Source organism: Arvicanthis niloticus, chromosome 4 (assembly GCF_011762505.2).
Source record: "Arvicanthis niloticus isolate mArvNil1 chromosome 4, mArvNil1.pat.X, whole genome shotgun sequence".
NCBI lineage: Eukaryota > Metazoa > Chordata > Mammalia > Rodentia > Muridae > Arvicanthis > Arvicanthis niloticus.
Genome location: NC_047661.1, coordinates 87,515,659 through 87,543,080, shown reverse-complemented (window position 1 = coordinate 87,543,080; position 27,422 = coordinate 87,515,659). Strand labels below are relative to the sequence as shown.

Below are 27,422 nucleotides of genomic sequence, written 5' to 3'. Positions count from 1 at the left end.
TCCACCTGCCTCTTCCTCTCAAATGCTACCATGCCCAGCTTAAACTTTTTTTTTTCTATGTGTAGGGTTATTTTGCCTGCATGTATGTTTATGCTTTGTGTCTGTGCAGGCCAGAAGAGGACATTGGATCCCCCTGGGGTTAAGGTGACAGCTGGTAACAAGCTGCCATATGGGTGTTCTTAACCACTGAGCCATCTCTCCAGCCCCTAAAAATTCTACTAAATAATCCACCTCACCCACTCAGCCCAGGACTAGAGACTAAATCTAGAACTTTGTATAGCCAGGCAAACACTGACCTATATCCCATAGAGCTTCAGTTTGTATCGAAGGGTGACTTTGAATTCCTGATCCACTTGCCTTGCTTCACAAGTACTAGGCTAGAATCCCAGCTTGTTCCACCAGACCCATTTCATGTGTGTGTGTGTATGTGTGTGTGTATGCGTGTGCAGGCACTTACACCTATGGAGTATAGAAGTTGGTATTTGGTATTTTTGAGACAGAATCTAATGAATCTGAGAGTCATCCGTTAGGACATGCTGGCCGGCCGGCAGCGCTTAGCATCCATCCTCCTGTCTCTGTTTCCCGGACACTGATGGAACAGATGTGTGCTCCTGTGCCTAGGCTTTTAATTAATTATTTTTTTGTTTTTGAGATTATAGTATAATCATATCATCTCTCCCTTCTCTTTCCTTCCTCCAAACCTTCCCATAACCCCTCCTTGCCCTCTTTCAAATTCATGACCTCTTTTTTCATTAATTGCTGTTATGTGCACATATGTATATGCATATACATTTCTAAACAACCTGCTTCATCTGTGTAGTGTTATTTGTATGTATGTTTCAGAAACTGACCATTGGTGCAGGATAACAAATCAGTATGCTCTGCCCTGGGAAAGACTATTCTCCCACTCAGAAGTTGCCTGTAGTTCATGTGAGAGTTGTCTCCTCTCTCATACAATCTGACATCGCTCAGGGTATGAGAGGAAGAAGCCCTCTGGTTTGCCCAGCCTCACTTCCTGGTTCTTTCCAGCTTCTTGTGTGAACCCTTCTCATGGGTTCACCAGTTTTTCATACCCTTTCCAGAAGGTTCTGAGGTGCCACTCCACGAAGGGCTCAGTAGTCCTGTGCAATGGACAGGGTCATTTGCTAGTTACAAAGCCGTGGGTAGGAGAAGGACAGCGGTTGGACATTGATCTGGGAGGGAGGAGGGGGGAGGGATAAAGAAAAAGGTCACTTCTCCAGACTGCAGGCCTGACTATAAGTTAGTGGAAACACAAGTCCTGAGGCCCAGGAAGCTTGGGTCCTCTGGAACCACCTCACCCTGGCCTAGGAATCTAGTAGTGTTAGTGTACTTGCTGCTCTGGATACTCTAGTTCATTTCCCCTGAACTGACATGTGGTACCCGAGATGTATCCAGAATGAGCTTAGGGGTCCTTTTATCTGAGATATCCAAGTGAGAGCACAACTTCTGGTATTGGGAGGACTTTGTACTGTCGATCAAAGTCTTCTTTACTTTGACCCGGGACCTGTAGGATGAGGCAACAATGAGGGCTCTCAGGGATGGTATGACTGGAAAGTTGCCTGTGTGTGTCTATATCCACGCCCCCACCCCACCCCTTTCCCCTAATGCAGACAATCAGGCTGTTTTGAAAGAGCACTAGCCATACTCTACATGAATATCAATTCCCTGTATGGCTTCTGATTGTTCATTCCTCTTTAAGCTGTAGTAGGGATCCAGAACTGGCAAGGAGCAAGTTTGATGTGCTGAGAAGAAAAATTCTACCAGAAGCGGGAATCCTACTTAGAGCATCCACGCAGAAGAGGGCGCTGGGTGGGGCCCACCTCCTTCAGCGCGTTGGGCGTCGCCGCTTTAAGACCGCGGCGGCGCGAGCAGGTTTATGGTAATGAGCCACCGCCGCCACCGCCGCCGCTCTGCAGAGCTCGCCCGCCCGCCCGGGAGGCGAGGGAACGCGGGTCTGGGCCCGGGACCGCGGCGACCGGCAGCTGCCGCGGCGGGGACGCAGGGCGCGAGCGGGTGGCGCAGGGCGATCGTTGGCAGCCGGGCCCGGGCTGGATCGTGCGGCACCGCAGACGCAGGTGGGCGATCTCACGCGGGCGGAGGGGACATTCTGGGGCTCGGGACCCGGGGACCCGGCAGAGCCAGAGGTCCTCGCGGCCCGCGGGCGCAGGTAGAGAGCGCCTAGAGCGCAGGTGGAAGCGCAGTGTGAACCCGCAGTGGTCGCGGTGACTCGGGAGCGGGCCCGGCTTCGAGAGTGGTGGGAGCCCGGCGCATCGTGGGCTGAGAGCGCGGCCCCGCCGAGCCATCTGGGTGCAGGCCCAGTGGGACGTACAGGTGGCCCCCGGGGACCGGCGCCCCGGCCCGGGCATGAGGCGCGGCGGGGCCCGCAGGAGCCGGAGGAAGAGCCGCCGCGGTTGTTGACCCGGCTGGCCGGGAGCGGGGAGAGATGCGGAGCCGGGCTGCCAGCGCCCCCCTCCCAACGCCGCTGCTGCCGCTGCTACTGCTGTTGCTGCTGCTGCCGCCGTCGCCACTACTGGGAGATCAAGTGGGGCCCTGTCGTTCTCTGGGGTCTGGGGGACGCGGCTCCTCTGGGGCCTGCGCCCCCGTGGGCTGGCTCTGCCCAGCTTCTGCTTCGAACCTCTGGCTCTACACCAGCCGCTGCAGAGATTCGGGCATTGAGCTGACCGGCCACCTGGTGCCCCACCACGATGGCCTGAGGGTTTGGTGTCCAGAATCAGGGGCTCATATCCCTCTCCCGCCATCCTCTGAAGGCTGTCCCTGGAGCTGTCGTCTCCTGGGTATTGGAGGACACCTTTCTCCACAAGGCACGCTGACCCTGCCTCAAGAGCACCCTTGCTTAAAGGCCCCACGGCTCAGATGCCAGTCTTGCAAGCTGGCACAGGCCCCAGGGCTCAGGGCTGGGGAAGGATCACCAGAGGAATCTCTGGGTGGACGACGGAAAAGGAATGTGAATACAGCACCCCAGTTCCAGCCGCCCAGCTACCAGGCCACAGTGCCTGAGAACCAGCCGGCTGGTACCTCGGTTGCATCCCTAAGAGCCATTGATCCAGATGAGGGTGAGGCGGGTCGACTTGAGTACACCATGGATGCCCTCTTTGATAGCCGCTCCAATCATTTCTTCTCCTTGGACCCAATCACCGGTGCTGTCACCACAGCGGAGGAGCTGGATCGGGAGACCAAGAGCACCCATGTCTTCAGGGTCACTGCACAGGATCATGGTATGCCCCGACGGAGTGCCTTGGCCACACTTACCATCTTAGTGACTGACACCAATGATCACGACCCTGTTTTTGAGCAGCAAGAATACAAGGAGAGCCTCCGGGAGAACCTGGAGGTTGGCTATGAGGTGCTTACAGTCAGGGCCACCGATGGCGATGCCCCTCCCAATGCCAACATTCTGTACCGCCTGCTGGAGGGGGCTGGAGGCAGCCCCTCAGAAGTCTTTGAGATCGATCCTCGCTCGGGGGTGATCCGAACCCGTGGTCCTGTAGACCGGGAAGAAGTGGAGTCCTACAAGTTGACAGTGGAGGCGAGTGACCAGGGTCGGGATCCAGGCCCACGGAGTTCCACAGCCGTTGTTTTCCTGTCCGTGGAAGATGATAATGACAACGCCCCCCAGTTTAGCGAGAAGCGTTATGTGGTTCAGGTGCGGGAGGATGTGACCCCAGGAGCCCCAGTTCTCCGAGTCACGGCCTCGGATAGAGACAAGGGCAGCAATGCCCTGGTGCACTATAGCATCATGAGTGGCAATGCTCGGGGACAGTTCTATCTGGATGCTCAGACTGGAGCTCTGGATGTGGTAAGCCCACTTGACTATGAGACAACCAAAGAGTATACACTACGGATACGGGCTCAGGATGGTGGCCGTCCTCCACTTTCCAACGTCTCTGGCCTAGTAACAGTGCAAGTCCTAGACATCAATGATAATGCCCCCATCTTTGTCAGCACCCCCTTCCAGGCCACTGTCCTAGAGAGTGTCCCTTTAGGCTACTTAGTTCTGCACGTCCAGGCAATTGATGCTGATGCTGGTGATAATGCCCGCCTCGAATACAGCCTGGCTGGAGTTGGGCATGACTTTCCCTTCACCATTAACAACGGCACAGGCTGGATCTCTGTGGCTGCAGAGCTGGACCGAGAAGAGGTTGATTTCTACAGCTTTGGTGTGGAAGCCCGGGACCATGGCACCCCAGCACTCACTGCCTCAGCCAGTGTCAGTGTAACCATCCTGGACGTCAACGACAACAACCCAACCTTTACGCAACCAGAGTACACAGTGCGGCTCAACGAGGATGCCGCTGTGGGCACCAGTGTGGTGACAGTGTCAGCCGTGGATCGAGATGCTCACAGCGTCATTACCTACCAGATCACCAGCGGCAACACCCGAAACCGCTTCTCTATCACCAGCCAAAGTGGTGGTGGACTGGTTTCCCTTGCCTTACCACTGGACTACAAACTCGAGCGGCAGTATGTGCTGGCAGTGACTGCTTCAGATGGCACAAGGCAGGACACAGCTCAGATCGTGGTGAATGTCACTGATGCCAACACCCATCGTCCCGTCTTTCAGAGCTCCCACTATACAGTAAATGTTAATGAAGACCGGCCAGCAGGCACCACAGTGGTACTGATCAGTGCTACAGATGAGGACACAGGGGAGAATGCTCGAATCACCTACTTTATGGAGGACAGCATCCCCCAGTTCCGAATCGATGCAGACACTGGGGCCGTCACCACCCAGGCTGAGCTGGACTATGAGGACCAGGTGTCTTATACCCTGGCCATCACCGCTCGGGACAATGGCATTCCCCAGAAGTCTGACACCACCTACCTGGAGATTCTGGTGAATGATGTTAATGACAACGCTCCCCAGTTCCTCAGAGACTCCTACCAGGGGAGTGTCTATGAGGATGTGCCACCCTTCACCAGCGTCCTGCAGATCTCAGCCACCGACCGTGACTCTGGTCTGAACGGCAGGGTTTTCTACACCTTCCAAGGAGGAGATGATGGAGATGGTGACTTTATTGTAGAGTCAACATCAGGGATTGTGCGCACACTGCGGAGGCTGGACCGTGAGAACGTGGCCCAGTACGTCTTGCGGGCATATGCGGTGGACAAGGGGATGCCACCAGCCCGAACACCCATGGAAGTGACAGTTACTGTCCTGGATGTGAACGACAACCCCCCTGTCTTTGAACAGGATGAGTTCGATGTATTTGTGGAAGAGAACAGCCCCATCGGGCTGGCCGTGGCCCGGGTCACAGCCACTGACCCAGATGAAGGGACCAACGCACAGATCATGTACCAGATTGTGGAGGGCAATATCCCTGAGGTCTTTCAGCTGGACATCTTCTCAGGCGAGCTAACTGCCCTGGTAGATTTGGACTATGAGGACCGGCCTGAATACATCCTGGTTATCCAGGCTACGTCTGCTCCCTTGGTGAGCAGGGCTACTGTCCATGTCCGCCTCCTTGACCGCAATGATAACCCTCCAGTGCTGGGCAACTTTGAGATTCTTTTCAACAACTATGTCACCAACCGCTCAAGCAGCTTCCCCGGGGGTGCTATAGGCCGTGTGCCTGCCCATGACCCTGATATCTCAGACAGCCTGACATACAGCTTTGAGCGAGGGAATGAACTCAGCCTGGTCCTACTCAACGCCTCCACCGGTGAGCTGAGACTGAGCCGGGCACTGGACAACAACCGGCCCCTGGAAGCCATCATGAGCGTGCTGGTGTCAGGTAAGGAAGATACCCAATGATGTTGGGGTGGGGAATAGTCCTTTAGGGAGGTCTTGGCAGCCACTGGAGGTGGAGTGCCATCCAAGAGGAGCTGGTGACCCAACTCTCTACTCTGTGGATAGCTCAGAGGCTGAGAGATCGGGAACCTGGCCTAAGAAGAAACCCCAGGAATCCTGGCAGCTGGCACAGGCCCCGCCTGCTGCCCCAGGCTGGGCTGGGCTGCTTTGGTTGGCTGCCCCCTGCCTACCAGACTGTGACGCGGTGGGGGAAGTGTTGTGAGACTGCCCTGACTATGGCTGCCAAGAATTGTGGGGGAAAAAAAAGGGCTCGTGGAAGTCTGGAAGGCCCAAGAGCTGGGGGAGGGGGAGGGAAGACCTTGGCTAGGAGGGGCGAAGGCAAGTTGGCTTCTCGGCACCCTGTCACCCTCCCTCATTAGGATGGTCCTGTGATCTCACACAGCCTTTGGTGGGTCAGAGGGCTTTAGGGACAGAGGATTCCACCAAGGGGGTCAGGACCCTGCCGCCTTCTTCTCTTTCTCTCTGGCTCTCAGTAGAGCTGCAGAAGAGACTGACTTGGACTTTGTCTAGAGCATTCCTTTCCCTCCAGGCAGAAAGAGCCTGCCTTGGCTCCCCCTTCAGAGCTCCAGGCAGGAAGTAAAGCCAGAGCTCATTGTCTCCGTCCAAACAGACATCACTGTCCTGAGTTCTTGGTTGGGGTCTGGCTTGGGGGAAGGGCAGCAACAAAGCCAGGGCAGATGGACCTTTTGGGCCCTAGAGTCCACATGGCTTGTTCTTGGGGAGCTAGGCCTCCCCTGCTGACTATGATGGCCTGGTCTCAGGAAAGCAGACACGGTGACTAGAGTGCACTGGGACTACTGAGCTTTGAGGCCAGAGACTCCAGGGCCCTGACTTGGTGGGGAGAGAACAGATTTCTAGGGGCATGGGAGCCTGGCCAGAACCCAGCCTGGGCATTCCTGCTGTTTGGTCAAGTGCTCAGCCTGCGACTCCCCAGACAGCAGGACTTGGGGAAGGAAAGCAGGACTGGGTGATAGTATTCTATCCTTTCTGTCAGCTCTGGGGATGAGAAGCAAGGTGGGAGTGAGACAGACTCAGTAGCCAAGTACTTTCTGGGAGTTGGGGCTAGGAGTGAGGAGGAAGGATTTTAAGGAGTTAAGGATTTTTCCAGGGGTGAGGCCAGGCAGCCCACTCCAGGCAGCCTTTGAGCATCAGGGGAGGGAAGATGGCCTTAGCCCCCTTCCTGTCATACTTCTTACTGAACAGACACTTCCTGGTCCCACCCCTCAGGTGGCTGCAAAGACCAGGGTAAAAGAGCTCTCAAAGGCCATGGGTCAGGCTGTAAACCACCTGAAGCTTCAGTTCCCCTTCAGGAGAAGGAAGCCAGGAGTACCCTCATCTGAGCCTGGCACTAGAGGCAGAAGAAAGGCCTTTCCTTCCTGCCCTCCATCCACAGCCTTCAGTGGTGAATCTGGCTAGATACCTAGGGGCCGTGTGGAGGACAGCTCTGTTTACTCCCGGGGCACACAGCCCCAGTCACAACCCTCTAGGCTAGAGAGAAGGGCCTGGGCAGTAGCTAGGGCCACTGTGGCTGCCTTTCTGCCCTTGTCCCCCTCCCCCATCAGCCCTGACCCTTAGAGTCAGTCACCAAGACAACCCCAAAGTTCAGGAGGCTGGGTGAGGGGGACTGACTCCCACTGTCCCTTTGTCTTCCTTCTCTAGTTCTTTGTCTCCTCCTTCCCTCCCACCCTGCCCGTGGGGACCCTCCTGCACTGCCTGTCTGTCACCTTCTCCCCAGCTTCTGTGTCTTTTTCCTTCTCCTACATTTCCTCCACTGCTGGCTCTTTTCCTGGGTCTTTGTCTTCCCCTGTTGGTCTCTGTGTTTAGATCCTGCCTTCCCTTCTTCCCTCTGGCTGCAGCTGCCCCAGCCCGGGCTTGATGGCTCCTGTAGCCCAAATGGCCCCGGCTGCTACCTTCTTCTGACACACAGGAGAACCTGCCCAAGGCCTGCTCACCTCCCAGACAGCAGAGCCTCTGCCAGAAGAGGGAAGGCTGGGAGGGTGACTCTGGCATCTTCTTGGGTGCAGCTGGCTGAGGCTTAGACCCAGGTGGCATTTCCTGGGTCAGAGCCTACCCCAGCTCTCTCTTCTGTCTAAAACAAGTCAGGCAATGTACCAGCCACTCCTATTCCCAACCTGCCTTTGCACCTGAGGAGTGACCCAGGTCAAGGCAGGGAGGAGGGACAAAGGAAGGAGAAAGAGTAATGGGTTGGTTGCTGGGTTGGGGACAATAGCAGAGGGGCATGTGGCCACAGATGGTGGGCCAGATGGGAAGCAACAGAGACATGCTGGGCGAGGGGCACAGACAGGCCTGGGTTGGTGGACGAAAATATGGAGGAGTGTTGCTTCCCAGGACCAGGGGATGGCAAAGATTCTCTTGCTCATTGGTCCAGGAGCACTGCATGTAGAGTCCCATGTTGCTTTCAGTCTGGAGGGAACATCCCTTCCAGAAAACACTGGGCTGTGACATCAGCTCCTGAGCCCGAGTGCAGGCTTCTAAAAGGAGGCAAAGGAGTCTGATCCCCATGGTGATCTATGGGCAGGCTAGAGGGCTTGGAGGACTGTGGCCTGATGGCTTGGTACCCTGGGGCAAAGAGCAGCAGTCACGGCAGTCACAGCAGCAGGCAAGCGGATCACAGTAGTGAGGCTGAAGGGCAGGTAGGCAGTGGGCTAAGGGCACTGCTGACATGGGTGTCTGCCTTCAGTATGCCCAAGGTAGCAGCCACTCGAAGTATGACATGTACAGAATAAGGCCCCATATCCCTTTTCTGCCCCAGCAACACTGGCTCCCATCCAATCCCACTTGAATGTCGTATTTTGTATCTGATTGTGTGTGTGTGTGTGTGTGTGCGTGTGTTTTCCTTTTTTTTCCTTTTGGGTTTTCAAGACAGGGTTTTTCTGTGTAGCTCTAGCTGTCCTGGAACTTGCTCTGTAGACCAGGCTGCCCTTGAACTCGGAGATCCTCCTGCCTCTGCCTCCTGAGCACTGGTATTAAAAGCAAACATCACCACCACCCAGTTTGCTGCCATGTTTTTAAGATACTTTTTATGTACAAGGGATTCTCATCAGCATCTTAATTTTTTACTGGACACTCACTATGTGTATTGTATTAACTAGGAGTGCCCCGTATAACCCTTCCAAGCCATTTCCCTTTCTCTGCCTCCCAGTTTTCATTTTTAATCTAAACAAAGTCTGTTGCCATGGATATGCACGTTCAGGTGTGCATGGCTCTTCTGAACAGAGGGTGTGTGGGTGGAGTGAGACACCATCGGATGCGTTAGCACATAGCTGTCTATAAGTGAGTGTGCTGCCTGGGGGTATGGCAGGCAGACCTTTAGGTACAACTTGGTGAGCCAAGCGAGCGATGAATACCTAAGAGGCCCTAGTGCCAGAAGAGAGACCAGCCCAGTGAGGCCCAGGGTGAAAGCTGTCCAACCTCTTCTGTTTGTGCCCGATTCCCACCCCCGCCTACCCTTTCTCCAGCTTGAAGCAGTGTGTGATGCTGCCACTGGCTGAGGTGACTCAGCTGGATTTCTTGGGGTGGGGACCCCCCAGGCTACCTAGAGTCGGGTGGGCAGAAGGCTCTGTGTAGGAGGTGTTGCCGTGGGGCTAGCAGGCTTGCATGGGAGCAGTTATGGAGTTGAATACTGGTACCTCTGACCAGATTGATCTTCCACACCCAACCTGCTACAGCATGGCGAGAGGCAAGGTTACGGTGGGACTGAGATGTACAGGGTAAGGGGTGGCAGTCTCTCATGGTACTCTGGGCCCTCTAGAAATTAAACAATGACAAAGCACAATTTTGGAGCAAAGAAACCCAAGGACTGGTCTCAGGGGACAGGGTGTATACTGAATAGGGTGAAAGGCAGTTCATGCATCATGCCAAGAGTATTGGGAAAACATACAAAGAACAGTTTTGAAAAATCTCATTTCTTTAAGCACATATGGGGTAACCCTCTCAAGGAGAGACTTGTCCACAAGTGATACATCTCACTGGCCACATTTATGCTATCTAGAAAAAGGTTTTCTTGGGTACCTTGCAGGATATGGGCTGGATTTTAGCCTACTTGCACCTTCTATTTCTGATGCTTCCTCCCCCTGGTGCTCCCTCCTCCTGATGATCCCTTCTATGCTCCCTCCTCCTGGTCTTCCCTCCTCCTGGTCCTCCCTCCTCTTGGTGCTCTCTCTTCCTGGTGCTCACTCTTATGATTACTCCTTCCTACTGCTACCTCCTCCTGGTGCTCCTTCTTCTCATTAGTCCTTCGTAGTGCTCCCTCCTCCTGGTGCTCTCTCCTGGCCCTCATCATTCCTTTCCTTTGGTGCTCCCCACTCCTAATGGTGCTCCCTCATCTCAGTACTTCTTGATGGTACTCCCTCTTCCTGATACTCCCTCTTCCTTGCTCCTTTTTCTTGACTCCTCCTCTGACTATCACACAAGCCTACTCCCTCCTTTGCTCTAAGCCAGGGTCTTGTGACTTGGCACATATGCTTCTGCCTACCCCAAGGCGGATGTTGATTTATGTTGCCTCTCTTCAGATGGTGTCCACAGTGTGACAGCCCAGTGCTCACTACGTGTCACCATCATCACAGACGAGATGCTCACACACAGCATCACCCTGCGCTTGGAAGACATGTCTCCAGAACGCTTTCTGTCACCACTGCTGGGACTCTTCATTCAGGCTGTGGCAGCCACGTTGGCCACACCCCCAGATCACGTGGTGGTCTTCAATGTGCAAAGGGATACTGATGCCCCAGGCGGCCATATCCTCAACGTGAGCCTGTCAGTGGGCCAGCCTCCAGGACCCGGAGGTGGGCCACCCTTTCTACCTTCAGAGGATCTGCAGGAGCGCCTGTACCTCAACCGCAGCCTGCTCACCGCCATCTCAGCACAGCGCGTGCTCCCCTTCGATGACAACATTTGCCTGCGGGAGCCCTGCGAGAATTACATGCGCTGTGTGTCTGTGCTGCGCTTCGACTCCTCCGCGCCCTTCATCGCCTCCTCTTCGGTGCTCTTCCGGCCCATCCACCCTGTCGGGGGTCTGCGCTGTCGCTGCCCACCAGGCTTCACAGGCGACTACTGCGAGACGGAGGTGGACCTCTGTTATTCAAGACCTTGTGGACCCCATGGGCGCTGCCGCAGCCGAGAGGGCGGCTATACCTGCCTCTGTCGCGACGGCTACACGGGTGAGCCTAGGGCAGGGACAATGGGGACGGCCCTGCAGGGCTGACGCTCTGGGCCAAGCACAAATCAGGCTAATAATGGGGCTGCCTCGTTCCTTCCAAGAGTATAAACGATAGGTCCTTCAGCCGTTCTTAGATCCTACTTGCTTTTTGACAGCTGCCTGCTTAGTAAGTCGGAATGAGGAGCTATGTTCCCTGTGCGTGCCCACACACCCACACCCACACTGGCACATGCTGCCTGCACGCAGACCCACTAAAATTGTGTAATTGAGGTCAGTCCGTCACCTGGGTTTGTGTTTCAGCTCTACCACTAATAGCTGTGTGAAAATGAGCGAACTACTAAGCGACTCTTCCCACAGTATTTAAGATGGAGATAACCAATTTATGTAGGTCAAAAGTTGCTTGTGAGGATTCATGTCAATAATTTGACAGGAAGAGAAAGCTGGCTTGTGTGGTGAATGTTGGCTTTTGTTTGAGGAAGTCCTGAGATGAGGTGACTTGATCCAGTTAGAGGTGTTGCTGGCCCAGGACCAGGCCTTCATAATGCTGAGTGAATCCCTTCATTAACTTGTAGGCAGATTTTCCCCACCCAGGAACTGGAGGAAGGCACTGAAAAGCAGGGGTGTGGAGTCGTGGGAGTTCCAGGACACTGGACCTGTGTAGCTCTGAGCAGCATGGCACCATTTCTGCCTCCCCATTGGTCTGTGGCTACAGGTCTCTTCACACCCTGCCCCACCCTATAGGCTCTGCTGCTCCTCAGCTGACTGGCTCCTTTTCCTTCCCAGACTCCCAGGCTTCATGTCCTCCAGCGCCAGCCGCACTGGCTCTGCCAGTAGCGTAGGCAGGCTCGGTGCCTCCTGCTGCATCCTCCTGCTCAGAACTTGCCAGACTTGACTCTTCTGTGCTGCTGCTGGGGGTGGGGGGAGAGGGGAGGGTGCGTTTGAGAGAGGGGAAGGGAGTCTTTGTCCAGGAGGATGGGGAAGGGGGCTCAGAGTAGGCGAACAACAGTTTCCATGGAAACAAGAGCCAGTCACTAGGCACAGGGAACTGAGAACCTATCTCTAGAATCAGAGTCGGGAGGGAAAGGAGTGGATTTTCCCATCTGATAATCTGAATTTTCAGTCCCGATTCCTCGCCTGTCCTCAGGCTCAGGCCATGCTCTCTCAGCCTTGTTTATGTGCGGGGGGTCCTCAGTTCAGACCCTGCTGTTCTGTTCTTGAGGGGGGAGCCCCAGCTTACTTCACACCATCGACCCCCAACCCATAACTCAAATAGACATGGAAACCCTGTCACATCTCTAGGGAAGAAAACTGATCTCTGATCCTGACGGACACAAAAGCAGAAGTGGAAGGGGGAAGAACGGGGAGTGGGGGCTGGCACAGCCCTATGCTGTCCTCTAGGTCCGTCCTGGCTTGGCGTTTGCCTCTGCAGGAGCTAGGGCCTGGGGACCAGCTGCAGAGAGAATAGTGTGGTGGCCAGTAAGAGGAGCTGGTGTGGCGTAGATTTCAGAGGAGAAAGTCACCGAGATGAAGTGAGAACACATGGGAGAGTCCTGAGGATGAGGAGAGGTCACAGGAGATGTTACCAGGGACGCATTAGACTTCTCACCACTGGATTACCCAAGAGAGACAGTTTAAAACAAGAAAGGTTAATTTTGTCTCTCGGTCTCTGCAGTTTCAGTTCTGCTGGCTGGTCCTTCGCTCACCGCTGCTCACCCAGATGAGAAGGGTCTGGGGACAAGATATAGCCCTTTATGGCACACTCCCAGTGACCTTGCTTCCTCCAGCTTTACTCCGCCTGATGTTTCCAATACCTCCTAAAATAGCTCCCTCAGCCAGGACCAAGCCTTTATTATATGAGCCGGGGGAGGGAGGAACATTTCATATTCAAACTGTAATAGGGGGCTCTTCAATTGCCTTCTCTTCAGGCCTCACCCTGCCTGTCTTTTCTCCCCAGGTGAGCACTGCGAAGTGAGCGCCCGCTCAGGCCGTTGTACTCCCGGCGTCTGCAAGAATGGGGGTACCTGTGTCAACCTGTTGGTGGGAGGCTTTAAATGTGACTGCCCCTCCGGGGACTTTGAGAAACCCTTCTGCCAGGTGACCACACGCAGCTTCCCAGCCCGCTCCTTTGTCACCTTCCGTGGCCTGCGCCAGCGCTTCCACTTCACCCTGGCCCTCTCGTGAGTGATGAAGCTTTGGGTTGCAGGGCACTCGTGAGAGTGTGGGGTACCTCCTGGCCTAGTAGATGGGGTAGCAAGTCAGTGAACATACTGGGAGCACTCAGTTGTTGACAGAGCACTTGTCTGCTTTGCCAGCAGGTTGCCTTCACCATCGGGATCTGGCTGGCACTCTTAACCCCACCCTTGAGGATGGGGAGCCAGAATGCCAGGATTCTTGTGGGCTTGTTATCTGCATTCTGACTCCATAGCCTTAGTCAAAGTGCCAGTTTTGCTGTTGCTTAGATGTCTGGGGTACTGGCACGTCTGGGGTACTGGCACGTCTGGGGTACTGGCACGCAGGTGGGTGCCTCATCCCTTGCACCATGACCAACCCCCCCCCATACAGGTTTGCTACCAAGGAGCGTGACGGGCTCCTGCTGTACAATGGGCGTTTCAATGAGAAGCATGACTTTGTGGCTCTCGAGGTGATCCAGGAGCAGGTGCAGCTCACCTTCTCTGCGGGTGAGCCCAGTGCCTCGCGTCCTTATCCATCTCCTAAGATCTTATGTCTCAGAACCTCTGACCTCAAGCCATGTGCCTCCCCTCCCAGTCAAACCTGAACCTGGCCTCCATCCCTAGACCTGCCTACTTCTCTGCCACCCCCAACTCTCTTTCTGTGACCCAGCTTACCTGGTCCTTTCTCTAGGGGAATCAACCACCACTGTGTCTCCATTTGTGCCTGGAGGGGTCAGTGATGGCCAGTGGCACACAGTACAGCTGAAGTACTACAATAAGGTGGGTCTGGGTGAGGGACAGGGGAGTTAGAGGGTCCTGTTCTTGGTGTATGTGCTTTTCTAGACCTGGATGGTATTGTGAGTGGTGGGTAAGGCTGCTCATAGCTCTGTGCATGGGAAGAGGGAGGGGGTGTGTTTTGCAGGGCACCTCCATCCCTCTGGCTGGTCCTTGGTTGTAGGAGTATGTGTATGGACAGGGGCAGCGCTGTGCTGGTGTCTCTGCCGGGTTGTCTACTGCCTCCCTTCTCTGTCCACAGCCACTGTTGGGTCAGACAGGGCTTCCCCAAGGTCCATCTGAGCAGAAGGTAGCTGTGGTGTCTGTGGATGGCTGTGACACAGGGGTGGCTCTGCGCTTTGGAGCTACGTTGGGCAACTACTCCTGTGCTGCCCAGGGCACCCAAGGAGGCAGCAAGAAGTAAGCAGAGAGGGGGGCCAGGAGCTAGGGGGAGGGTAACATGGGTCAAGGGGCTGGGGCTCCAGAGTGGGAAGCAGTCAGATACACCCCTTCCCTACACTGGTCCTGTTGGGGAATTAGAGTCAGGTCTTGGTGGGCTATGAGGGGAAGGGGTATGAGCTGAGAGCACGTCTGTCTATATTGGGGTGCCCCTACTTCCTGGGCATTGTTTTGAAAGGGTCTCTTGGCCTTGGCCCAAGTGCTCCCTTTCTTGGGCCTAGTAGCAGGGTATGGGGTAAGAGAAGACCATAAACTTAAAACCCTCTGTCTTTACACTTTCGTCCCCTAGGTCTCTGGACCTGACAGGGCCCTTGTTGCTGGGTGGGGTGCCAGATCTGCCTGAGAGCTTCCCTGTCCGAATGCGGCACTTTGTGGGCTGCATGAAGAACCTCCAAGTGGATAGCCGCCACGTAGACATGGCCGACTTCATTGCCAACAATGGCACTGTGCCTGGTACGAGGACCCGGGGGTAGGGGCAAGGCTGGGAGCCAAGTGCCAAGAGGATCGGCTGTGCATGACATGGGGATACCAGCCTGTGTGGTCTTCCAGTCACTGCTGTTGGTTTCCAGAGCCTTGGGGTCCTTGAGTCCCTTTCTCTCCGTTCTAGGCTGCCCCACCAAGAAGAATGTGTGTGATAGCAACACTTGCCATAACGGTGGTACCTGCGTGAACCAGTGGGATGCATTCAGCTGCGAGTGTCCACTAGGCTTCGGGGGCAAGAGCTGTGCCCAGGGTAGGAGTGGCAGCTGCCACAGGTTGGGGCCTGGGTGCTGTCAGTTGTCTGGGATCATGGGCAGGGCTTGGGGCAGGCTTTTGGCAGGGCTCTGTGAGCTAGGCTGTGGGTGGAAGAGCGTGTCTGGGCAGAGTAAGGAGAAGCTAGGCAGGAGACAAAGGGCCTAGTCAGAGGCAGGCCCTGGGCACAATGTAGGGCGGGCCCGGAACAGGTAAATGCTCTGGAGGGCGGGGCAGTGAGAGGATTGGATGTGAGGGGAGGCGAGGGTCTGGCTCTCATGGAACTGCCACGCTTCCAACTCCACTGCTCTGCCCTTGAGTCACTTTTCGTCTGCCTTCCCAGAAATGGCCAATCCCCAGCGTTTCCTGGGCAGCAGCCTTGTGGCCTGGCATGGCCTTTCTCTGCCCATCTCTCAGCCCTGGCACCTCAGCCTCATGTTCCGCACACGCCAGGCAGATGGCGTCCTGCTGCAGGCCGTCACCAGGGGGCGCAGCACCATCACCCTGCAGGTGATGCAGGGCACGTGGGAGTGTGGCAAGCCTTGGCTTGGCTAGCATTGTAGGAGCCTTCAGGGGGTTGGACCCAGGTGGCTGGGCAGGGTTTGGCAGAAGCAAAGAGTTGGCTGGGCCCATTTGGCGTGTCAGTACTGCCACCTATTGGGCATAAGGGAAATAAGCAGTCTCCTCTGCCCTCACCAGGCGGATTGGAAGAGCCCCTTGAGGTGGTCTGCTGATTTTTTTTTTCCTCTTTTGTACAGCTTCGGGCAGGCCACTTAGTGCTAAGTGTGGAGGGCACAGGGCTCCAGGCATCATCTCTACGTCTGGAGGCAGGCCGAGCCAATGATGGTGACTGGCATCATGCGCAGCTGGCACTGGGAGCTAGCGGGGGCCCTGGCCATGCCATCCTGTCCTTTGACTACGGGCAACAGAAGGCAGAGGGCAATCTGGGCCCTCGGCTGCATGGGCTGCACCTGAGCAATATTACAGTCGGGGGAGTTCCTGGGCCAGCCAGCGGTGTGGCCCGTGGCTTCCGGGGCTGTTTGCAAGTGAGTCTCCTCCCCTGACCTCCCATCCCATTCCTGCCTGGAGCCCTGTTCCACTGAGGGCTAATGCTGCTCTTATCCCTCCAGGGTGTGAGGGTAAGCGAGACACCTGAGGGTATCAGCAGTCTGGATCCCAGTCGTGGGGAGAGCATCAATGTGGAGACAGGCTGTAGCTGGCCAGATCCTTGTGACTCGAATCCATGTCCCGTCAACAGCTACTGCAGCAACGACTGGGACAGCTACTCTTGTAGCTGTGATCCAGGTATGCTGAGGATGCTGGGAAATGGGGCCGGTGGCACGGGTCACACTCTGTGTAATATGTGGCCTGTCACATCTTCTCTGAGCCGTCATCTCCTACAGGGGGATAGCCATCTGGTGCAGTGCTCAGAGTGGAAGTAGATAAGCGGAGTTAGATGGAAGAGAATGCCAGTAGAGGATGGGCCCTGAACCTTTCTGATCCTTCTTGTCCAGGTTACTATGGTGACAACTGTACAAATGTGTGCGACCTGAACCCATGCGAGCACCAGTCTGTGTGTACCCGAAAACCCAATGCACCCCATGGCTACATCTGCGAGTGTTTACCAAATTACCTTGGGCCATACTGTGAGACCAGGTAGGTGGGTCAGGGCTTATCTCTGGTGTCACTCAGAGCCCTGAGAGTCTGGCCAAGCTGCAGCTGAAGCTGAAAGGACCACGTGTTGTTGAACCAAGTGGGAGGAGATGTACTGGCAGAGGGGGCTCATGCCTGTTTGGATGCCTTTCTGCAGGATTGACCAACCTTGCCCCCGTGGCTGGTGGGGACACCCCACATGTGGTCCATGCAACTGTGATGCCAGCAAAGGCTTTGACCCAGACTGCAACAAGACAAGCGGGGAGTGCCACTGCAAGGTGAGAGTCTCAGATGAGCCCCGACTGTGGCACCCTGGCCTGTAACTTCTGACCCTACAGGGAAAGCAGAGGAGGAGAGGTGGGCCTTCCTCCAGAGAGCCGAGGGCCCTGTGCCTTTACCATATCAGGCATGGCACGTGGTTGTCTGCCCTTATATCCGGCTGTAGGGGGATCCAGGACTAGTATTGAGTCAGTGAGCCCTGACTAGCTATATGAACTGTCTGCAGCCTAGTCTGAATGTTTGGTTTCTCACTGATGAGTTCAACGCCAAGTCACTACCTGCTGTTGAGAATGTTGAATCCTATTCCCACAAAGGTAGAGGAGGCTCTCTCCAGGGAGGCCGGAGCTTGAAACTCCACTAGCATCCAGGAGAAGACATCTTGATCCAATGACCCCCTTCTTCTCTCCTAGGAGAATCACTACCGACCCTCAGGCAGCCCCACTTGTCTCTTGTGTGACTGTTATCCCACTGGTTCTTTGTCCCGAGTCTGTGACCCTGAGGATGGCCAGTGTCCGTGCAAGCCTGGAGTCATTGGGCGTCAGTGTGATCGCTGTGACAACCCTTTTGCTGAGGTCACCACCAATGGCTGTGAAGGTAGGTTCCTCACCGTATGCCAAGAGCTACGTTCCAGAGGTTAGAAATGAGGCTGGCCATGGGTCGGGGACGTGGAAGGAAGGTTGCGGGGCCTGGACAGAACTGCTTATAGGTAACCATGTGCTCTTCTCCATAGTGAATTATGACAGCTGCCCACGGGCCATAGAGGCTGGGATCTGGTGGCCCCGCACACGGTTCGGGCTACCTGCTGCTGCCCCCTGCCCCAAAGGCTCCTTTGGTAGGTCTTAGAGGACTACAGTATGATATTGGACACCTGACCTTTACTGTCAGAGGAATAAAGACAGCTCCCAGGGCCCCACTTTCTGGCTTCTAGCTCCCAAAGACTCACTCACTTACCCCTCAACCTGTAATAATAAGTCTGACCAAATGTGCCTGTATCCAACCCAAACAGAACTGTTGAAAACCCTGCATGTTCTGGGAATGGGGTTGGGAGCTAAACTCAAAGGCAGATTGCACAGGGCACCTGTCTTCCGCTAACTCCCTAGTACTGGAGTTACCCCACATTACAGGGAGGCAGCCCTGAGGAGTATGGCATGCTGGGTACTATCCCAAGGAGATCCGGGTTAGTGATGCACAGCATTCCTGGCTAAGGAGTAGTGGAATGCAAGGCAGTAGCTGGACGGACAGGCATAGTGGTATCTTGGGGGCGTGGTGGCAGAGGTTACATACCTCTGTTCCTTTGACCATTGTACTGACTTTGTTGAGATGTTTTGGCTCTGGAGTTCTGCACACCCGCCTTCTTACTTTCTTATGGGCTGCTTGTCCCCGTCTGGCTCATGAGGTACTCCGGACTTCCGCTGTCTCCCTAAGCTCCGCCTTCTCGGCTTCTTCCCTCCAGGGACTGCTGTGCGCCACTGCGATGAGCACAGGGGTTGGCTCCCCCCAAACCTCTTCAACTGCACATCAGTCACTTTCTCAGAGCTAAAGGGCTTTGTAAGTTGACCCCTTGTCTTTTCTTTTTCACACCCTTATCTTTGGAAATGGAGTTCCTGAATCCTGGCTCCTGTTTTCCTGAGAGGCCGCTTCTTCCCCACCTACCTCTTGAGGCCCTTTTACTCCACAGCCTAGTTACCTCCATCCTGTCTGACCCTCTGCAATTCTGGTCCTCCATCCAGGCTGAGCGGCTACAGCGGAACGAATCAGGCCTGGACTCAGGACGCTCCCAGAGGCTAGCCCTGCTCCTGCGCAATGCCACCCAGCACACCTCTGGTTACTTTGGCAGTGATGTCAAGGTGGCTTACCAGCTGGCCACACGACTCCTGGCTCATGAGAGTGCCCAGCGGGGCTTTGGACTATCTGCCACACAGGATGTACACTTCACTGAGGTGGGGCTTGAAGTGGGCTTGGTGGGGCCCAGTGAGAGATCCTGTTTGTGGAAATCTTGGGGGAGAGAGGAGGATACTCCCCTACTGGAAGGAGGCTCACTCCTGGCATGAGGCTTCCATGACAGCCTGTAAGCCATGGCACAACACAGTAGATTAAAAGTACCTCCTCCTACCAGTAGCAGGATCCTTGTAACTAGCAAAGGCTGCTTGTGTTGAGGTGTAAGCTGACCCGAAGCACAGCCCTACCTAGTATACCAAGAGCTCAGTCTTTTCAGGGAACCAAAGAGGCACTCAAAAGAACGAGGCATGCAAGGACACACTGGGTGACTCTGATTGAAGATGTGGAGGAAGGGTTAGAGGCGGGGCACCCATGCTGGAAATGGACAGTATGACACACAAGGCTTCCCAGGGGAGACTGTGGGGACTGCTGAGGGAGGGACATAGTGGGTGGGTCCAGACCAGGCACAGCCTGGAACTTGGTATGAGGCTGACCACAAGCCTACGCCACTATGACCATGCCCATCTCCAGAATCTGCTGAGAGTGGGCAGCGCCCTCCTGGATGCAGCCAACAAGAGGCACTGGGAACTGATCCAGCAGACAGAGGGTGGCACCGCCTGGCTGCTCCAGCACTATGAGGCTTACGCCAGCGCCCTCGCCCAGAATATGAGGCACACCTACCTAAGCCCCTTCACCATCGTGACACCCAACATTGGTGAGGTGGTGCTGGGCTGTGGGGGTGTGTGGAGAGAGTCCTTCCCCTGTTTCAAAGAGCAGCCATGCTTAGGGCCTACCTGCCTCACTTGATAAGTGACTTGTGACCATATTCCTTTCTAGTTATCTCTGTAGTGCGCCTGGATAAAGGGAGCTTTGCTGGGACCAAGCTGCCCCGGTACGAGGCGTTACGTGGGGAGCGTCCTCCAGATCTTGAGACCACAGTCATTTTGCCAGAGTCTGTCTTCAGAGGTCAGTGGAGAACACGGATGTGGTAACAGCCTAGTGTGGGACACCCATGCAGTGGGCAGGACCAGCTGAATGTGGCAGCATGTACTTCCAGAGATGCCCCCCATGGTGAGATCTGCAGGACCCGGCGAAGCCCAGGAGACTGAGGAGCTGGCGCGGCGGCAGCGGAGGCACCCAGAACTGAGTCAGGGAGAGGCAGTGGCCAGTGTCATCATCTACCACACCCTGGCTGGACTGCTGCCCCACAACTATGACCCTGATAAGCGTAGCCTGAGGTAAGCGGCCAGGACAAAGCCTGGGAGGTTGGGGTTAGCAAGGGAACGTGGAAACATCTCCCAGTGATGAAGGTGTCATGTGGCTGATTTGGTGACTTTCTGTCATCAGAGTCCCCAAGCGCCCAGTCATCAACACACCTGTGGTAAGCATCAGTGTCCACGACGATGAGGAGCTCCTGCCACGTGCTCTGGACAAGCCAGTCACTGTGCAGTTCCGGCTGCTGGAGACGGAGGAGCGAACCAAGCCCATCTGTGTCTTCTGGAACCATTCGATCCTGTGAGCCTGTACCACTATTATTCCTATGACTTTGGACCAAGAGTCCAGGTTCCTGGCTGCCCACCCCTCTTCCTCCCTGACTCCGTCTTCCTCTTGCAGAGTCAGTGGCACTGGTGGCTGGTCCGCCCGAGGCTGTGAAGTTGTCTTCCGTAACGAGAGCCACGTCAGCTGCCAATGCAATCATATGACAAGCTTTGCTGTGCTTATGGATGTGTCCCGACGAGAGGTTGGACTCACAGGGGTAGCCCAGAGCGGTGGGTAGGAACCAAGTCGAGGGGCTGGGTGCTCAGGCCCTGCTCTTTGTGATTCCCTACCACTCATCTCTCAGAATGGTGAGATCTTGCCACTGAAGACCCTGACATACGTGGCCCTTGGAGTCACCTTAGCTGCCCTGACGATCACCTTCCTCTTCCTCACCCTTCTTCGTGCCCTTCGATCCAACCAGCATGGCATCCGACGCAACCTCACAGCTGCCCTGGGCCTGGCCCAGCTGGTCTTCCTCCTGGGGATCAACCAGGCTGACCTCCCTGTAAGATTCTTCCTCTCCTAGAGACCCTCCCAACTTCCAGCCCCACCAAGGCTCCTGGTGTCCCCTCTGTGACCTCTCCCACCCCTCCTCCCATAGCAATGAATGGATAAAGGGCCCATTCCAGCACCTGGCCCACAGTTGGCTCTTCTCTAGTTCTCTCATGATGTCCCAGCGACCCAGATATTCTTGCCTATAGTCTGGGCTTCCTCCGAGGCAGTGCACACCACCAGGCTTCCCCACTGCCTCCCCCGGGTGCACTCCTTGTATGGCTGCCTTGGCTCCTGATCCATGTTCTGGCCCTCAGTTTGCTTGCACAGTTATTGCCATCCTGCTGCACTTCCTGTACCTCTGCACCTTCTCCTGGGCTCTGCTGGAGGCCTTACACCTGTACCGGGCGCTCACAGAGGTGCGAGACGTCAATGCCAGCCCCATGCGTTTCTACTACATGCTGGGCTGGGGCGTTCCTGCTTTCATCACAGGTATCCTGGTTCTCCACCTTCACGCATGTACCCCAAACCCATAGCTCAGGTCCTAAGAATTCCTTCTCCCTATATGTGGACAACCTGGAATCAGGTATCAGGGGCTGGGCTTCTCTTTGGAGAGGGGAGTGAACAGATGGTCCTTCTATCTGTTCCACACCGGGTCTGTTAACTTTGATGGCAGCATAATTACCTCCTCGCTTGCTGTCTCTATGCTCCAGGTCTAGCTGTAGGCTTGGATCCTGAAGGTTATGGGAACCCTGACTTCTGCTGGCTCTCCATCTATGATACGCTCATCTGGAGTTTTGCTGGACCAGTGGCCTTTGCTGTTTCGGTAAGTACTAGAAAGCAGGATGAGAGGGTCCTACAGATCTCCTTTAGGAAGAGCTGCGGCTTCTGGGGCCCCTGGGCAAGGCAGGAACTGTCTCTGCTCTCTGGTCCTTTCATGTCCCTCTCCACTGCCTAGATGAGCGTCTTCCTGTATATCCTATCGGCCCGAGCCTCCTGTGCTGCCCAAAGGCAGGGCTTCGAGAAGAAAGGCCCTGTGTGAGTACTGGCAGGTGGCTGGGCACAGGGCGGGTGTTGGTATAGAGGGTGTCATGGCAGGAGTCACATATGCCCTGCCCTCCAGCTCAGGCCTGCGCTCCTCCTTCACTGTCCTCCTGCTGCTGAGTGCCACGTGGCTGCTGGCACTGCTCTCTGTCAACAGCGACACTCTCCTCTTCCACTACCTCTTTGCCGCCTGCAATTGTGTCCAGGTACCTGGCCCTGCCCTCCTGAGTGGAAGAGAGCACGCCTGGGGGTGGGGTGCCTAGTGTGTCAACCATGGCTATCTCTGCCTGCCAGGGCCCCTTCATCTTCCTCTCCTATGTGGTGCTGAGCAAGGAGGTCCGGAAAGCACTCAAGTTTGCCTGCAGCCGGAAGCCCAGTCCTGACCCTGCCTTGACCACTAAGTCTACCCTGACCTCGGTGAGGGAGCCTAGGTCTGATGGAAGGGGAAGCAGGCCCGAGGAACCTGTTTGCTCTTTGTACTTTTTAACCTGGGCATACTCTTCCCCATCTCCGCACACGGTCGTGTTAGGAGGAGGGGGTGAAGTGGCATGTGTTCCCTTGGGAGGAAATGCTATTACTGGGTAAAAGAGTTTTTGACTGGGGGAGATGCAGGCAGAGATCGGTTGTCAGGTGGGACACCCTGTGCCTGAGAATTCCTCATGAATTTTGATAAATTTCCTGTCTCCTAGAATATTCTCAGGAGACAGTTCCAAGAGCCTTTTTTTTTTTTTTTTTTTTTTTAAAGAGTGAGCCCTTATACAAGTCCTGGGCATTAGGAATGTTCAGTGCTACACAGTTGTGCTATAGCTGTGCCCAGTGCTAGGCCCCACAGTGAAGGCAACACGGAAGGGCCTTCCAGTCCCTGGGCATGTGGGAGGCAGGGCTCCGGGTAATTTCCTGGAGCCCTTTACTTTCTAGCCGGGGGCCACTCCCTCCCGTTTGTCCACTTACTGATATGTCTGTCTCTGGCCCAGTCCTATAACTGCCCCAGCCCTTACGCAGACGGGAGGCTATACCAGCCTTATGGAGATTCGGCGGGTTCATTGCACAGTGCCAGCCGCTCAGGCAAGAGTCAGCCCAGCTACATCCCCTTCTTGCTGAGGTGAGCCTGGGAAACAGGAGAGCTGGGAAAGAGGGAAAGACTGTGCATGCTAGAACCAAGAGCAGCCAGCTGCTAGGAGCTGAATGTCTCAGACTGTGGCCAACACAGGTCACAGTTTAGATTAGAAGCAGTAAGGGACATGGGGTAGGGCCTGGGAATCCTACCAGAGAGACCAGACTGACCTCTACAGCATGGTCTTGTCTTCTTAGGGAGGAGTCCACACTAAACCCTGGCCAAGTTCCCCCTGGCCTAGGAGACCCAAGTGGCCTATTCCTTGAAGGTCAAGCCCAGCAACACGGTGAGGACAGAGGCCCTGGATGCCTAGCAGGGCAGGGACCTGGCTTTTGCTGAGGGTGGGCTGGGGCAGGTGGGACAGTTGTGATCCCTCCCTGACCTCCCAGATCCTGACACGGACTCTGACAGTGACCTGTCCCTGGAAGATGACCACAGTGGTTCCTATGCTTCTACCCACTCATCAGACAGCGAGGAAGAGGAGGAGGAGGCCGCCTTCCCTGGCGAGCAGGGCTGGGACAGCCTGCTGGGTCCTGGAGCTGAGAGACTGCCCCTTCACAGTACCCCCAAGGGTGGGCCAGCACCAGGGCTGCAGCCATTGGGGGGCAACGGAAGCCTAAGAGGCCAGGGCTTCTTGGAAAATAGAACTGGGTGGTGGCTATCCTAACTGTCTACTCTCTCTGGGACTCACTCATAGGCTTCCTTTCTTTGACAGATGGGGGTCCAGGGTCTGGGAAGGTCCCTTGGCCAGGAGACTTTGGGACCACAACAAAGGAGAATAGTGGTAGTGGGCCCCTTGAAGAGCGACCACGGGAGAATGGAGATGCCCTAACTCGGGAAGGGTCTCTGGGATCCCTTCCGGGCCCTTCTACCCAACCTCACAAAGGTAAGTGATGAGGCTCTTCCATCTGCTTCACTCTCCCATCCTCTTGCTGGAGCTGTTAGGATGCCCCATCTCATGGCACCCACACCTTGTACCCAGGCATCCTCAAGAAGAAGTGTCTGCCCACCATCAGTGAGAAGAGCAGCCTGCTAAGGCTTCCCCTGGAGCAGGGCACAGGGTCTTCTCGGGGCTCCTCTGCCAGTGAGGGCAGTCGGAACGGACGTCCTCCCCGCCCACCACCGCGCCAGTCTCTCCAGGAACAGCTGAATGGGGTCATGCCCATCGCCATGAGCATCAAGGCAGGCACGGTGGATGAGGACTCATCTGGCTCTGAGTGAGTCGGGTTGGGTGGGAGGGACGGGGTGTTACCTGCAGAGATCCTCACCGGCCCAGAGATGCCTCTGAGCTTCACCAGGCTACTCTGCTTGCCAGTTGAAAGACAGTTGGGCTAAGCAGAGACCAGCTCCCTGTGTGCCCAGACAACATGGTGCTTTGTTGGGGGTATACCAGACCCCCTGGGCTTTATGTGCAGTTGCCCATCCCCAGTAGTGCAAGAGGGTGGGAGCTGGGGCTGCTTTTCTATTTCTGTCTCTGGTGGAAGCTGCTCACTGTCCCCTCTGTTGCTCCAGCTAACCCTCTGTCTGCCTTCTCTGCCATTCTCCTCTCCTGCCTCTCCAGATTTCTCTTCTTTAACTTCCTGCATTAACCCTGGGCCGGTGTTCCTTCGTCCCCTCCCCTGCTGCGCTCATGCCCCAATCCTGTCTTCTGCTTTATCCTGCCCCGCTCCCTACCGCCCGCGCCCGCCTGCCTGCCGAAGCAGCAGCGACGAGCCGTCCATCTGAGGAGCCTGGGCCATGCACCTATAAGGCCATCTAGTGCCAAGTCCCTCCCCCACCTCTCCCTCACTGCACTTTGGACCCTCGGGGGCCAACATCTCCAAGACAAAGTTTTTCAGAAAAAAAAAAAAAAGAGGAAAAAAGAATTTAAAAAAGGATCTCCACTCTTCATGACTTCAGGGATTAATTTTTTTTATATACGCTGGAAATGGACTTCCCTTTCCCTTCCCAAAGAGGATAGGACCTCCCAGGATGCGTCCCAGCCTCTCTTCAGTTTCATCTGCTGTGCCTCTGGGAGGAGAGGGACTCTTAGGGGGCCTGCCCCTCATTTGCCATCACCAAAAGGAAAGGACAAAGCCACATGCACCAGGGGCAGGAGCCCCTGCAAGGCTGCACCAGCAGGCTGCACTGGACAGACGGACAGGCCTCAGATGGTGAGGGGTCAGGACCAAAAAAAAAAAAAAATGGCACTTCCCACTGGCCAGTTCCACCTCTCCCAGGAACTGGTAAGCCCTGTCCGGCCAGGGGCAGAAGGACTCATGGCCCCTGGACCCCCCAAATGCTGCATGAACCGTTTTTTTAAGGCAAAGCCTGTGTCCCCAAGATGGGGACTGACTACCCCAGCCCCTCTCCTTTTCCTGGACTCTGGCCATGAGCTACAGCCCAGGTGTCTGCTCAGTTTGCTGACCCCAAAGTGCTTCATTTCTCCTGCCCAACCTTGTAGGGAGGGCCAGTCACCGTTGAGTTGCTTCTTTGCTGTGTGGGCGGCACCAGGAGGAAGAGTAAGCACAGAGCTGGCTTGGTGGCCCCGACGGGCCTCGAGCACAGGTTTCAAGTCTGGGTTCTGGTGTCCACTCACCCCCTCCCCGCCAAATCAGACAAATGCTGTTTTGTCTGACCTGCTGTGGCCTCTGAGACATGTTCTATTTTTAACCCCTTCCTGGAATTGGCTCTCTTCTTCAAAGAACCAGGTCCCCGTTCCTTGACCCCAGCTCCCTGTGAAGAGAGAGTTAATATATTTTTAATTTATTTGTTGTTTTTGTGTGTGTGTGTGTTGGGATGGGTTTCTGTCTGGTCCCAGGGGGTCTCATGTGGCCATCGCAGGCTGGTGAGCATCTGGCAGCCCTGGATTTGGGGCCTACCACCCTTCCTCACTCCGTTTGCTCCCTAGGTTTTTACCAACCACTGTTCATTTGCGTCGTCCTTTCCTCCAAGCATGTATTCCAGACTTGTCACTGACTTCCCTTCTAGAGCAGGGGGTAGAATAAAGACTCTCGGCAGGAAGGGCGTTCCTGTTCCTCACTTACAAGGCTGGCCTCTGGCTTTTCTGCCACGGACTCTCACCTGCTCTCTGCTCTGCCCTCTTTCCCTCAGCAATTCCTGTAAAGGGTTAAAAATTTAACTGGATTTAAAAAAAAAAAAAAAAAAAAAACTACTGATGACTTGACTTAAAAAAAATACAAAGATGCTGGATGCTAACTTGATGCTAACCACCAGATTGTACAGTTTGATTGTTGCTGTAAATATGGTAGAGTTTTGTTTTTGTTTTGTTCTTTTCCCCCATACTACTGAATAAACTAGTTCTGTGCAGGAACTGTGTCATCGCTGGCTTCTGTATAGCGAGCGACCTGGGTAGAGGCCTGGATTTTGGGAAACAGAGTAGGTAGAACCTTGAAGACCTGGAAGAGAGAGAGAGAGAGAGACTAAAGCCATATCAGCAGGCCCTGAGTCTGGCTGTTTGAAGGTAAAGATGGGTGGGTAGGTGGGTATTTTTTTCCCCCTAGAATATGAGAATTGTCAAGCTGGAGAGGTTACACAAATCAGGCAGGGTCTCAGCCTGAGTCCCAGACAAACAAGTTTTCTAGGACAGAATTCAGTAGATACGAAGGAGTGGGAGTTTCTGAGGCTTTTTTTTTTTTTTTGTATTTTGTTTTGTTTTTTGAGTCAGGGTTTCCCTGGCTGTTCTGGAACTCATTCTATAGACCAGGCTGGCCTCGAGCTCAGAGATCTATCTGCCTCTGCCTCCCAAGTGCTGGGATAAAAGGTGTGTGCTATCACCACCTGGCTATTAGGGGCTGTCTGTGTGTCTGTTTGTTTTATCGGGGGGAATGAACCATATATTCATTCTGGGGATAAGTATGTGTTTGGTGACATTACTAGTCCTACATTTTTGTTTTTGAAAGATCCATTCAACAAAATAGGGTTGATACTATGAACAAACCCTGCAAGCACCTGAAGCAGCCTGACTTGTCTGAGCCGTCGTTCCTCTGTCTCCATAATGAGGACAGTGGTAACAGCATCTGCCTAATTGAGCTTTTAGGAGGATTAAATAACCTAACACATGCAAAGTGCTTACAACTTTTCACAGTGCATAGCAAGAGGCCAATAAACACTGGTTTTTCCTGTTGTTGCTTGCGGAATGGAAGGGGTGTGGTGGATGGAGAGAAAATTAGAAATCCAAGCCAGAGAGGAGGAGGC

The 27,422-nt window shown here is 55.0% G+C and overlaps 1 protein-coding gene across 4 annotated transcripts; it reads left to right on the top strand.

Moving 5' to 3' along the window:
- Positions 1 to 1,931: 1,931 nt before the first annotated feature.
- Positions 1,932 to 26,534, top strand: Celsr2 (cadherin EGF LAG seven-pass G-type receptor 2). Of its 4 annotated transcripts, none has more exons than XM_076933140.1 (34): positions 1,932 to 5,774; positions 10,384 to 11,031; positions 12,985 to 13,207; positions 13,593 to 13,708; positions 13,893 to 13,981; positions 14,238 to 14,395; positions 14,724 to 14,887; positions 15,042 to 15,167; positions 15,510 to 15,676; positions 15,925 to 16,212; positions 16,297 to 16,471; positions 16,681 to 16,822; positions 16,977 to 17,097; positions 17,509 to 17,692; positions 17,829 to 17,930; positions 18,552 to 18,646; positions 18,829 to 19,038; positions 19,568 to 19,751; positions 19,874 to 20,002; positions 20,094 to 20,274; positions 20,384 to 20,551; positions 20,651 to 20,777; positions 20,880 to 21,080; positions 21,385 to 21,559; positions 21,781 to 21,893; positions 22,026 to 22,105; positions 22,191 to 22,317; positions 22,406 to 22,528; positions 23,086 to 23,213; positions 23,423 to 23,511; positions 23,615 to 23,797; positions 23,941 to 24,111; positions 24,208 to 24,442; positions 25,179 to 26,534. In XM_076933140.1, the coding sequence occupies exons 1-34, from the start codon at positions 2,465 to 2,467 to the stop codon at positions 25,183 to 25,185; spliced, it is 8,739 nt and encodes a 2,912-aa protein (XP_076789255.1). In that variant the 5' UTR covers positions 1,932 to 2,464; the 3' UTR covers positions 25,186 to 26,534. The 4 variants fall into 4 exon arrangements, with proteins under 4 accessions (XP_076789255.1, XP_034355734.1, XP_034355733.1 ...); XM_034499843.2 differs by having other exon boundaries at positions 24,929 to 26,534; XM_034499842.2 differs by having other exon boundaries at positions 24,787 to 26,534.
- Positions 26,535 to 27,422: the final 888 nt, after the last annotated feature.